We start from the raw sequence: 13,288 nt of genomic DNA on the forward strand, positions 1-13,288 counted from the left end.
GATCAACAAAGCGCACAGCGACACTGAAAAAAAACGTTAAACAGGATCTTGTTAATAAGCTGCAGGGAAGGTTTTGCGACTACTTCTCGGAGGAGAACAGGAGACAAGACGACTGGATACCGGACCCCTTTCGAGAGGCGATGTGAAGCGTCACTTTGTCAAGCAACGAAGATGATCAGCTGGTGGAGCTGTCATTTGATCGGGCGACTGAGCATGCGCTTCCTGGAAATGACACTGCCAAAGTTCTGGTGCAGCGTAGTGGGAGAGTATCTTGCTCTCGCCTGTCATCAGAATCATGCTACCGTTCAGGACTACCTATCTGTGTGAAAGTGGCTTCTCTGCTATGTCTGTGCTGAAAACTAAAAGCAGAAACAAACTGGACAGCCAGCATGACCTCCGAGTTTCCCTGTCAACCATCACCCCAGACTTTAATAAACTTATCAAACTGAAGAAACACCCCCAGTTTTCCCACTGATAGGCCACAAACACGCACACACAATAAATAAATAAACAGGTCAATGAGTTATAGTTCAGTATGTTAATTCATTCTGACATTCATATTACATTTTATTGAACTCTTTAATAACTACACCTTTAAAAAAAACTTTTGAAGGATGTGAAACTATTCACATGCTAATTGATGGTTACGAAATCATAATCATTGTTGTTGACATAGAATCTTGACTAGAACCCAAAAATGTTATCATATTACTCCAGTGCTAGCGTCTCTACACTGGCTTCCTGTTAAGGCAAGGGCTGATTTCAAAGTTTTACTGCTAACCTACAAAGCATTACATGGGCTTGCTCCTACCTATCTTTCCGATGCCGTACATACCTACACGTACGCTACGGTCACAAGACGCAAACCTCCTTACTGCAGGGCTTTCTCCTATAGAGCTCAATTTTTATGGAATGGTCTGCCTACCGATGTGAGAGACGCAGATTCGGTCTCAACCTCTTTATTGAAGACTCATCGCTTTAGTAGGTCCTATGACTGAGTGTAGTCTGGCCCAGGAGTGTGAGGGTGAACGGAAAGGCACTGGAGCAACGAACCGCCCTTGCTGTCTCTGCTTGGCCGGTTCCCCTCTCTCCACTGGGATTCTCTGCCTCTAACCCTATTACAGGGGCTGAGTCACTGGCTTACTGGTGCTCTTCCATGCTGTCCCTAGGAGGGGTGCGTCACTTGAGTGGGTTGAGTCACTGACGTGATCTTCCTGTCTGGGTTGCCCCCCCCCCCCCCCTGGGTTGTGCCGTGGCAAAGATCTTTGTGGGCTATACTCGGCCATGTCTCAGGATGGTAAGTTGGTGGTTGAAGATATCCCTCTAGTGGTGTGGGGTCATATCCTACCTGTTTGGCCCTGTCCAGGGGTATCGTCGGATGGGGCCACAGTGTCTCCTGACCCCTCCTGTCTCAGCCTCCAGTATTTATGCTGCAGTAGTTTATGTGTTGGGGGGCTAGGTCAGTCTGTTATATCTGGAGTATTTCTCCTGTCTTATCCGGTGTCCTGTGTGAATTTAAGTATGCCCTCTCTAATTCTCTCTCTCTTTTTCTTTCTCGCTTTCTTTCTTTCTCTCTCTCTTGGAGAACCTGAGCCCTAGGACCATGCCTCAGGACTACCTGGCCTGATGACTCCTTGCTGTCCCCAGTCCACCTGGCCGTGCTGCTGCTCCAGTTTCAACTGTTCTGCCTGCGGCTATGGAACCCTGACCTGTTCACCAGACGTGCTACCTGTCCCAGACCTGCTGTTTTCAACTCTCTAGAGACAGCAGGAGCAGTAAAGATACTCTGAATAATCGGCTATGAAAAGCCAACTGACAGTTACTCCTGAGGTGCTGACCTGTTGCACCCTCGACAACCACATGTGATTATTATTATTTGACCCTGCTGGTCATCTATGAACATTTGAACATCTTGGCCATGTTCTGTTATAATCTCCACCTGGCACAGCCAGAAGAGGACTGGCCACCCCTCATAGCCTGGTTCCTCTCTAGGTTTCTTCCTAGGTTCTGGACTTTCTAGGGAGTTTTTCCTAGCCACCGTGCTTCTACACCTGCATTGCTTGCTGTTCGGGGTTTTAGGCTGGGTTTCTGTACAGCACTTTGAGACATCAGCTGATGTAAGAAGGGCTTTATAAATACATTTTATTTGATTTGTTTTCTTCTATTTTAAACACTGGTATGTGTTACTGTTCATTAACATTATTGGACTGGTTTTGATGCCATGTTCTGAGTCTGATCATTTATTACACATACTCCTGAACTGGTTGCCTAATTAAATGGCTTATTCTCTTGAATTGATAATAAATGTTTTCTCGGCTAATATGTCTGTGTAATGACTTTCTTTAATACCATAATAGTAGCCCATTGAGACAGAGTCTATTTTGCAAGTGAAGCCTGACCAAGACGGAAGCTGCAATACAACATTACAAAATGTAAACAGTCCATAATATTTGGTCGTGACTCAATTGTCATTGTCAATTTTGTGTCCCCAGGCAAAACCAGTTGAGAACCGCTGGGCTATGACATAGATAGAAGAAACAAAAGTAAAACTGTAGATATATTATTTGAATCTGAATACAAGATATCGTGGTGGCTCTCTTGATTTCCTTAATCATAAAACTAATCTTTGTCAACCTTTAGATCATTTTGAATAGGCTACAGCCTAGGGTCTACATTATCTCATTGGCTGCGAGCAGTAGTAAATGATTTGCTAAACAGAGACGACAACTAGGATGTGTCTCGGGATTGAACAGTGGTGTTGTCACGGTTGTCGTCGGTGAAAGAGGACCAAAACGCAGCAGGTAAGTGCAGGCTCATCTTGACGTTTATTTATTTTCAAAATGAATACCAAAATAACAAACACTAGAACGAACGAACGAACGAACAACAACAACAACAACAACAACAACAACAACAACAACAACAACAACCAACAGTCTGGCAAAGCATAAGGCTCAACACAGAACAATCACCCACAAATAACAAACAAACACACCCTAATATATGGGACTCTCAATCAAAGGCAGATAGACAACACCTGCCTTCAACTGAGAGTCCCAACCCCAATTAACCAAACATAGAAACAGACATACTAGATTAAACATAGAATACCTGAAAACCAAATAGTGCCCAAAAACCCCGGAATACTTAAACCAAATGCCCCTTCAACAAAACACACCACCCCGAACCACATAAAACGAATACCCTCTGCCACGTCCTGACCAAACTACAATACTCATTAACCTTTATACTGGCCAGGACGTGACAGGTGTTTTATTATAGCCCCCCTTTGCCTGGTTCCAATTCTCACCTGCATAACCTGGAGATTGGTGTTTCCATTTTTTTGGCAGGGCGCAAATTATCTTGGCGTAGAATCCCTTAATGGAGAAGTGGGGAGTTCAGAAACCCTTGTCAGTGAAGAAGAGAGTCCAGAATCCCCTCTCAGTGAAGTGGAGAGTCCAGAATCCCTTCTCAGTAAAGGAGTGGAGGCTCCGGTTCTCAGGTCATATACTGTTGAAGATACCGACGAGTTCTACAGCGAGTACGACTCGACATTGGATGATCCTCCAAGCAAAGAAACTAGTTGTGAAAGAAGTCCAAAACATGTACGTATTCAGAGCCGCTGACAATCATTTCCTTTTTCTATGGTTTCAGGTGAGCAGATCGGTTTTAAAAGTTTTATTGACTGCTGATGATATAATAGTCTTATTAGCACCATAAAATACAGCTAGGATTAACGAGAGTCAATATAAAAATAAATATGAATAAAAACATTTGCATTTTCTCGTTTTTTTTAACATGTATAAGCATTATAAGTTGTTGAGTAATTAGGCTGATAGGAGGTTATTCACAGGTTTCTGTTGTGCACATGAGATGGAGTTTTCAAAACAAATGAGCACTGGATTGATGCAAATAATCATATCATTCTGCCAGGTAGGTTACTTTGTAGCTAGTTAACATTTAAATAAGAAGGTTTTTGGAAAAGCCTTTCCATCTACCAGAAAACGGTTAGGCCGATTATTAGCGTTGCTATATTTTTCCTGTTCCATAATTGTTTGAAACCTGGACAGTTTACCTTATATTATGAGGCATACAGTGGTGTAGTGCCCCCACATTGACTCGGTACCGGTACCCCTATATAGCCTTGTTATTGTTATTTTATTGTGTTACTTTTTTTAAACTTTCATTTATTTAGTAAATATTATCTTAGCTATATTTTCTTAAAAAATGCATTGTTGGTTAAGGGCTTGTAAGTAAGCATTTCACTGTAAGGTCTACACTTGTTGTATTTGGCACACGTGACAAATAACATTTGATTTGATCAATATGAATTTTCCAAAATAGTTTTAGCAGCTCAGTGTATTCTCAAATTGAAAAAAGTGAGGCAGTGCCCCTCCCCTGCGCTCCTGCAGCACTACAACCCTGGAGGCATGTCTTACCTTATTTCAAAGTAGCCTATAGCCAAAATCCCTCCATAGAAACTTTCTTTCATTGTCTAGCAGCCAAAGGCATTATACTAATCATATTAGCAACCCACGATAGTTGTTGCATCTTTAGATCTCCCCTCTTTCTAAATTTCTAATGGATATTTCCATCTCTGTCCATGAAACCACCATGAAACAACCAGCATTTTAGAACTGTGTTTTCCTGCTATTTGTATTTTGGAAAATTTGCTAGTAGGCCTACTGCCTGGGTGCATTGCTGCACTTAAAATGTGAGAAAATAATAGTTTATAAACATTTTAAGCAAAACATTCTAAGCTGTTCCATCAGCCTTATAAATTGATACAGCTTATACTTCCAATACACAACTTTGATACACATCCTTGATACACATCGTAGGGATTAAGAAGCCAGTATACGCAATGTCCACAAAGTGCTCAAGGCTCCAGCTCACATGCACTCTCATAGGCCCAAGCCTGCAGAGCATTTTCAGACTTCTGTAGATTATCAATCAATCATTACTGTCCTTTGTACCACTTCACATTGCTTACCATTTTCCCTGTTGTATTTCCTCAGTACACCGGTCCGTCAACAAGGCAACGAGTAAGTCTTTTTTCATTTCTATAGTAGCTACTACACTGAGAAACAGGTTTATTGTGGGACAACAATCAATATTTAACCATTATTAGATGCTATTTAATAAACGATGCACTTGTATGGCAACATTGCATGTCACGTGTTAGGGAGTTTTATTAAATAATTAGAAAGGGATACTGAATAACCTCTTTCATAACTTCAGATATAGAAGTGCATTTGGAAGGTATTCAGACCCCTTGACTTTTTCTACATTTTATTACATTTACATTACATTTAAGTCATTTAGCAGACGCTCTTATCCAGAGCGACTTACAAAATGGTGCATTCACCTTATGATATCCAGTGGAACAACCACTTTACAATAGTGCATCTAAATCTTTTAAGGGGGGGGTTAGAAGGATTACTTTATCCTATCCTAGGTATTCCTTAAAGAGGTGGGGTTTCAGGTGTCTCCGGAAGGTGGTGATTGACTCCGCTGTCCTGGCGTCGTGAGGGAGCTTGTTCCACCATTGGGGTGCCAGAGCAGCGAACAGTTTTGACTGGGCTGAGCGGGAACTGTGCTTCCTCAGAGGTAGGGGGGCCAGCAGGCCAGTGGTGGATGAACGCAGTGCCCTTGTTTGGGTGTAGGGCCTGATCAGAGCCTGAAGGTATGGAGGTGCCGTTCCCTTCACAGCTCCGTAGGCAATCACCATGGTCTTGTAGCGGATGCGAGCTTCAACTGGAAGCCAGTGGAGAGAGCGGAGGAGCGGGGTGACGTGAGAGCCTTATTCTAAAATGGATTGCATGAACTTTTTCCTCATCAATCTACACACAATACCCCATAATGACAAAGCAAAAACAGTTTTTTAGAACATTTTGGAAATTTATAAAAACACAAAAAATATTTATTTACATAAGTATACAGACCCTTTGCTATGAGACTCGAAATTGAGCTCAGGTGCATCCTCTTTCCATTGATCATCCTTGAGATGTTTCTACAACTTGATTGGAGTCCACCTGTGGTAAATTCAATTGATTGGACATGATTTGGAAAGGCACATACCTGTCTATATAAGGTCCCACAGTTGACAGTGCATGTCAGAGCAAAAACCAAGCCATGAGGTGGAAGGAATTGTCCGTAGAGCTCCGAGACAGGATTGTGTCGAGGCACAGATCTGGGGAAGGGTAGCATTGAAGGTCCACAAGAACAAAGTGGCCTCCATCATTCTTAAATGGAAGAAGTTTGGAACCACCTAGACTTTTCCTAAAGCTGTCCGTCAGGCCAAACTGAGAAATCGGGGGAGAAGGGCCTTGGTCAGGGAGGTGACCAAGAACCCGATGGTCACTCTGACAGAGCTCCAGAGTTCCTCTGTGGAGATGGGAGAACCTTCCAGAAGGACAACCATCTCTCCAGCACTCCACCAATCAGGCTTTTATGGTAGAGTGGCCAGACGGAAGCCACTCCTCCGTAAAAGGCACATGACAGCCCACTTGGAGTTTTGCCAAAATGCACCTAAAGGAAACTCAGACCATGAGAAATAAGATTCTTTGGTCTGATGAAACCAAGATTGAACTCTTTGGCCTGAATGCCAAGCGTCATGTCTGGAGGAAACCAGGCACCGCTCATCACCTGGTCAATACCATCCCTACGGTGGAGCATGGTGGTGGCAGCATCATGCTGTGGAGATGTTTTTCAGCGGCAGGGACTGGGAGACTAGTCAGTCAGGATTGAGGGAAAGATGAACGGAGCAAAGTACAGAGAGATCCTTCATGAAAACCTGCTCCAGAGCACTCAGGACCTCAGACTGGGGCAAAGGTTCACCTTCCAACAGGACAACGGCCCTAAGTACACAGCCAAGACAATGCAGGAGTGGCTTCGGGACAAGTCTCTGAATGTCCTTGAGTGGCCCAGCCAAAGCTGGGCCACTCATTACGCTGTATTGTGTGTAGATTGATGAGGTGGGGGGACTATTTAATCAATTTTAGAATAAGGCTACAACGTAACAAAATGTGGAAAAAGTAAAGGGGTCTGAATACTTTCTGAATGCACTGTAAATAGAGCACATTAATGGATATGGCTCATAAAGTCTGGTAGAGTAAGATTTTGTCAGTGGTAGAATGGTAGCCAGGCTATGAAGCTAGTGAAAGAGTTTCCTTCCAAGTTTTTGTTTCACTTTACATATTGTTCTCAGACACATGGCCCTATCCGTATTGTTCAGGTCAAGTGTTTCCAGTATCTGCAATTTCCTGAATGTGCATGTGTTTTCAGTCATACAGGTTTAACAGTTTCAGGAATGCAGCAAGTACAGATGTGATTATCCAATAAGTCATCATTCTCTTCACAAAATCTCACACATGTATGCCATTTATGTAGTCCTCCAGTTAATCCTTTGTTTAATTTTTGTTCTCGTATTTTCTCAGGATCTATGCGGGCAACAACAAGTAAGCATCTTCTTATTTCTTTAAAGGCCCAGTGCTGTAAAAAAAATATTTAAAAAAATCCTGGGTTTTATATATACTGCTCAAAAAAATAAAGGGAACACTTAAACAACACAATGTAACTCCAAGTCAATCACACTTCTGTGAAATCAAACTGTCCACTTAGGAAGCGACACTGATTGACAATAAATTTCACATGCTGTTGTGCAAATGGAATAGACAACAGGTGGAAATTATAGGCAATTAGCAAGACACCCCCAATAAAGGAGTGGTTCTGCAGGTGGTAACCACAGACCACTTCTCAGTTCCTATGCTTCCTGGCTGATGTTTTGGTCACTTTTGAATGCTGGCGGTGCTTTCACTCTAGTGGTAGCATGAGAGTCTACAACCCACACAAGTGGCTCAGGTAGTGCAGCTCATCCAGGATAGCACATCAATGCGAGCTGTGGCAAGAAGGTTTGCTGTGTCTGTCAGCGTAGTGTCCAGAGCATGGAGGCGCTACCAGGAGACAGGCCAGTACATCAGGAGACGTGGAGGAGGCCATAGGAGGGCAATAACCCAGCAGCAGGACAGCTACCTCCGCCTTTGTGCAAGGAGGAGCACTGCCAGAGCCCTGCAAAATGACCTCCAGCAGGCCACAAATGTGCATGTGTCTGCTCAAACGGTCAGAAACAGACTCCATGAGGGTGGTATGAGGGCCCGACGTCCACAGGTGGGGGTTGTGCTTACAGCCCAACACCGTGCAGGACGTTTGGCATTTGCCAGAGAACACCAAGATTGGCAAATTCGCCACTGGCGCCCTGTGCTCTTCACAGATGAAAGCAGGTTCACACTGAGCACATGTGACAGACGTGACAGTCTGGAGACGCCGTGGAGAACGTTCTGCTGCCTGCAACATCCTCCAGCATGACCGGTTTGGCGGTGGGTCAGTCATGGTGTGGGGTGGCATTTCTTTGGGGGGGCCGCACAGCCCTCCATGTGCTCGCCAGAGGTAGCCTGACTGCCATTAGGTACCGAGATGAGATCCTCAGACCCCTTGTGAGACCATATGCTGGTGCAGATGGCCCTGGGTTCCTCCTAATGCAAGACAATGCTAGACCTCATGTGGCTGGAGTGTGTCAGCAGTTCCTGCAAGAGGAAGGCATTGATGCTATGGACTGGCCCGCCCGTTCCCCAGACCTGAATCCAATTGAGCACATCTGGGACATCATGTCTCGCTCCATCCACCAACGCCACGTTGCACCACAGACTGTCCAGGAGTTGGCGGATGCTTTAGTCCAGGTCTGGGAGGAGATCCCTCAGGAGACCATCCGCCACCTCATCAGGAGCATGCCCAGGCGTTGTAGGGAGGTCATACAGGCACGTGGAGGCCACACACACTACTGAGCCTCATTTTGACTTGTTTTAATGGCATTACATCAAAGTTGGATCAGCCTGTAGTGTGGTTTTCCACTTTAATTTTGAGTGTGACTCCAAATCCAGACCTCCATGGGTTGATAAATTGGATTTCCATTGATTATTTTTGTGTGATTTTGTTGTCAGCACATTCAACTATGTAAAGATAAAAGTATTTAATAAGATTATTTCATTCATTCAGATCTAGGATGTGTTATTTTAGTGTTCCCTTTATTTTTTTGAGCAGTGTATATTTCCACACTGAGTTTGGAATAATACTGTGAAATTGTGAAAATGATGATAATGCCCTATTAGTGTTCTAATTGTTTTTAATAAAATTTCAGCCTGTTTTGGTGGGATGGAGTTTTGGCCTGCCTGGTGACATCACAGCTAGTTTTCAGTTTTCCCCTCCCACCCAGACCTCTCCTAGACAGTCCTAGCAAAATTCTTGCTTGAGAAATTACTCTTGCTAAGAAGCTATTTTTGTTTATTTTTTACCATTTTAATTGGATTTAAAAATCACAGTAAGGTACTTAGTTGTTACCCAGAAATAACTTTATATTGAAATCAAAACTGCTGCGTTAGGCCTTTAAGTAATACATTGAGAATCAGTATAATTTGGGTCATCATTTGACAGGACAATTTCTCTGATGTTAATCCTGTACTGTTGAAATACAGGCATCTAACTAAGAAATGTCACTTTTTCTGAATTTGCATTGCATCTTCTTTTCAGGATGATAGGTACATGCCTAATTTACAGTTCTACCTTGGAGAGAGGGCCTCCTCCCCTGATGGTAATCTATACTGTTTATTGAATGCTGTGTAGATTTGACAAGACTCCAAGACATGGGCATTTGTAACTGTAACCTTTTCTCTGATAAGGTATCTACATTGAGGACTTTCACAATAACTGGTATGAGGATTATTCAAAACTGGAAAGAGTTTACTCATACATACAATGGTCAGTTTCCTTAACATTTATATGGGATTTTAATAACTTTTAAATAATTTGTTCTTTTAAATAATTCAATTCATTAAAACATGTATTTTTTAAACAAACATTTTATTTAGGTTGTTCCCTCTTCAAGAACGAGGAATGAATAATCAAGCCAAGGAACTCACCAAGAAGGAAATTGAGGTACTTTATTGCATAGGCAAAAAATATAGTAGTTTCTTTGAGGAAAGAAAGTATTCGCTACATACTCCATTTACATAAGTCATATCTATTGACTGGGGGCATAGAAATGAATGAAAATATATTGTGTCCATATTGTGTCCACAATGTGTTCACAATGTGTCCATTGTGTCCTGACTGACAATCCGGTTCCTTCTGAGGCTTTTCTTGAAGATGAAACTGCAAAGAAGAGGCTGGTCAAGTCGTACAAGCTCATGCTGGACTTCTACGGCATCCAGCTGTCAAATGACACAACAGGGGAAGTGCAACGTGCTAATAATTGGCGCAACAGATTTGACAACATGGACAGGTTAGCAAGTTCTTCATTTGGTCATTTAACTATTATTTTATTGTCCTTCCAATACTATGATTTCAGTTTTAAAAGGAACCTTCTGTGAATAACAGTGCTGAGATTAACAGTACCCTTGTATTTTTGTTGGTCTTGTGTTTTGTTTATGGTAGACATACACACAACAACCTGCGCATCACCCGTATCCTGAAGTGCCTGGTCACTCTGGGGTTCCCCCACTACCAGGCCCCACTGGTCCACTTCTTCTTGGAGGAAACTCTTGTCAAAGGCAACCTGTACAATGTGAAAGAGAGTGTGCTCAACTACTTCATATTCGCTGTTCGTGATAAGCAACAACGCAGGGAATTAGTTAACTATGCCTATAAGAACTATGAGCCCAAACATGAGTTTGTGTGGTGCCCTAAGAAAATCCAGAATATTTTCTAAAAACAGAGAAGCAGTCTCAAATAATATTCAACTAATGGCAGGCCCGTCCCAGCATTGTGACTACTCAGATGACAGTAATGATATATCTGTTCCTCGCAAAGATACCCCAGATGAAGGTAAATCAGAAATGACTTGTGTCAATGCTTGAAAGCAGTATGGAGCTACTGGTTCTACAAGGCACTCTAATACTGCCCATGGAAATGAAAAGAATCGCCTCCCCACCAAAGATGTGCAAAATATTCAGGGAGATAAAACAACAGGGATTAGACGTCGTATAGATTCAGAGGGCCAGGTTATGACCAATAAGGGTCCAGCCACAGGGCCACCTCCTAAAGAGGAATCCCCGAGCCAGGTTATGACCAATGAGGGTCCAGCCACTAGCCCACCTCCTAAAGAGGACTCCCCGAGCCAGGTTATGACCAATGAGGGTCCAGCCACAGGGCCACCTCCTAAAGAGGAATCCCGGAGCCAGGTTATGACCAATGAGGGTCCAGCCACAGAGACGCATCCTAAAGAGGACTCCCCGAGCCAGGTTATGACCAATGAGGGTCCAGCCACAGGGCCATCTCCTAAAGAGGTATCCCCGAGCCGGATTAAGTCCAAAACCCGTCCAAAGCCAATGCCGATTCCAGGAAACTGCCCATCCAAAAAGCGTAAAAAATAAAACAGTAAAACACCAAATAAGACTCCCATTGCTACCCAAGAGAAGACAGGTTATGTGGATATTTAACAGGCAAAGGCCGGGTTTTATGTAACAGTGAACATGCTCAGAAGAGGAGTATTCATACAAATTCTGTACAGCTAAATTGAGACAGTGGAGAAACCAGATACTAGATAAAAAGGTGGAGGGAAAAATGGCAAATAAATGGATATTAAACAAGTATTAAACAAGGAATAGGACATTATGAAGTGTCATCTATTATGTATACTTATCGTGTGGGTACAAAAAAAAACTATCTTAACCATTCAATATTTATTTTTTAAATGACTAGACTGGTAGGACTGTGTGATCTGGTGGTCAGTCATTGTTTTTGATAATCATTCTTGCTTGCCTTTGGAAGCGATATCATACTTCTACTGCTTAAAATATTCTACTAGCCTTAAAATTACACACCTGCTTTTTTAGACTTGTGATTACATTTTGCATGTATAATGATTTGAATTAATAAGTATCTTTTGAGCTTTTATTAGGTGAGGTGTAAGTCCGACACCTTCCTGTTCTCAATATTTAGGAGGAATTATACTGGCATCCTCTAAAAATATTTAGGAAAATGTAATAGGTATAAATGTACTCTTCTCTGTTCACTATTCTCTAAGTCAATCATAGAAGTCTCATGTCCAATCTACATTGCTTTTGTTTGTCTGTTTACATGACTACATTACAACTGCCTTTGGTTACAAGACTGAAGTTCATTGACTTTGTTATGCTTATATCCATGACAGTGTTTGGTATACTTATGTGTTGCCGGGTGTATTTTAAATAGTCAAATAAAATAAAATCCCACTAAATCTTGACCTTCTGATTCACACATGTTGAAATGGCTTGCTACCTGGCTGCTCTTCACAACAAGGCGGTTCACCCTGACATAGATTTACATGCAACTCAAAAGAAATAAAGAAGCGATCAAAAGACACTACCCATTACTGACAAAGAGAAATGTAGTCAAAGTAGGTTTAATTGGCCAAGTTGAATCAAAATCAGGACATGTTTCAATTGTCAACTGTAATTAACAATACTATAGATTCAACCATTCATACATACTGTTCAATGACTTCAGGCTATAACAATCAAGGTGTTTGCTCAATTCTCAACTTATCCATTCCAGATATATGGCCTATAATTTCTCTACTTAGAAACATTTGATTAAAAACATACAAGTATATACACAAATACATTCATATCTACATTACAAGGAAGGGAGTTAATCAGTTACTTTCATGTGATTCTTGTACTGTATGAAGGTACTTTGACAGAAGAAAGGTACACGTAATATATAAATTACATGGTATCATAAAGTCAGTTGAATTTAAATGACCTCAAAATGAGTTTCTTCAAATGTGACAAATTCATAAAATATGATGTGGCAAAAGGAATAAAAAAATAGGGGAAAAAAGGAATAAAAAAATGGTTAGACCTCTACAAGAGCTAAAAGAGCATTTTCCATAAGATCCTTTGTCATGTTGAAAATCATTCCCAATAACATCTATTTTCATTTACAGTTGAAAGTCACAGGGTGATTGAGTTACTACAGAGAAAAGTGGTCCTCAAAAGTAAGACATTATGATGTGTTTTAATTACTTTCCACCTTTGCAGGTTTATCACTATCCGGGACATCAGATTTGTTTATTTATTTTTTCTCTTCTATCTTTTCTTTGCTCTTACTCCTGTCCCGGTGGTCTCTGTCTTTGTCCCTCTCTCTATCCCTCTCCCCGTTTCGGTCCCGGTCTCTGCTCCAGGACCTGTCCCTTCTCCTGTCTCTGTCATGATCCCTCTGCCTACTACAGTATTTGTAGGCCTTCTGAATT

The 13,288-nt window shown here is 42.0% G+C and overlaps 1 protein-coding gene across 2 annotated transcripts; it reads left to right on the forward strand.

Moving 5' to 3' along the window:
- The first annotated feature begins 3,267 nt into the window (after positions 1-3,267).
- Positions 3,268-13,223, forward strand: LOC106565797 (opioid growth factor receptor-like). Of its 2 annotated transcripts, none has more exons than XM_045691792.1 (8): positions 3,268-3,605; positions 5,019-5,045; positions 7,440-7,460; positions 9,586-9,593; positions 9,735-9,813; positions 9,924-9,990; positions 10,188-10,336; positions 10,489-13,223. In XM_045691792.1, exons 1-8 carry the CDS (start codon positions 3,382-3,384, stop codon positions 10,760-10,762), a joined length of 849 nt encoding a protein of 282 aa, XP_045547748.1. In that variant the 5' UTR covers positions 3,268-3,381; the 3' UTR covers positions 10,763-13,223. The 2 variants fall into 2 exon arrangements, with proteins under 2 accessions (XP_045547748.1, XP_045547749.1); XM_045691793.1 differs by having other exon boundaries at positions 9,735-9,765.
- Positions 13,224-13,288: the final 65 nt, after the last annotated feature.

Source organism: Salmo salar, chromosome ssa12 (genome assembly GCF_905237065.1).
Source record: "Salmo salar chromosome ssa12, Ssal_v3.1, whole genome shotgun sequence".
NCBI classification, from domain to species: Eukaryota; Metazoa; Chordata; class Actinopteri; order Salmoniformes; family Salmonidae; genus Salmo; species Salmo salar.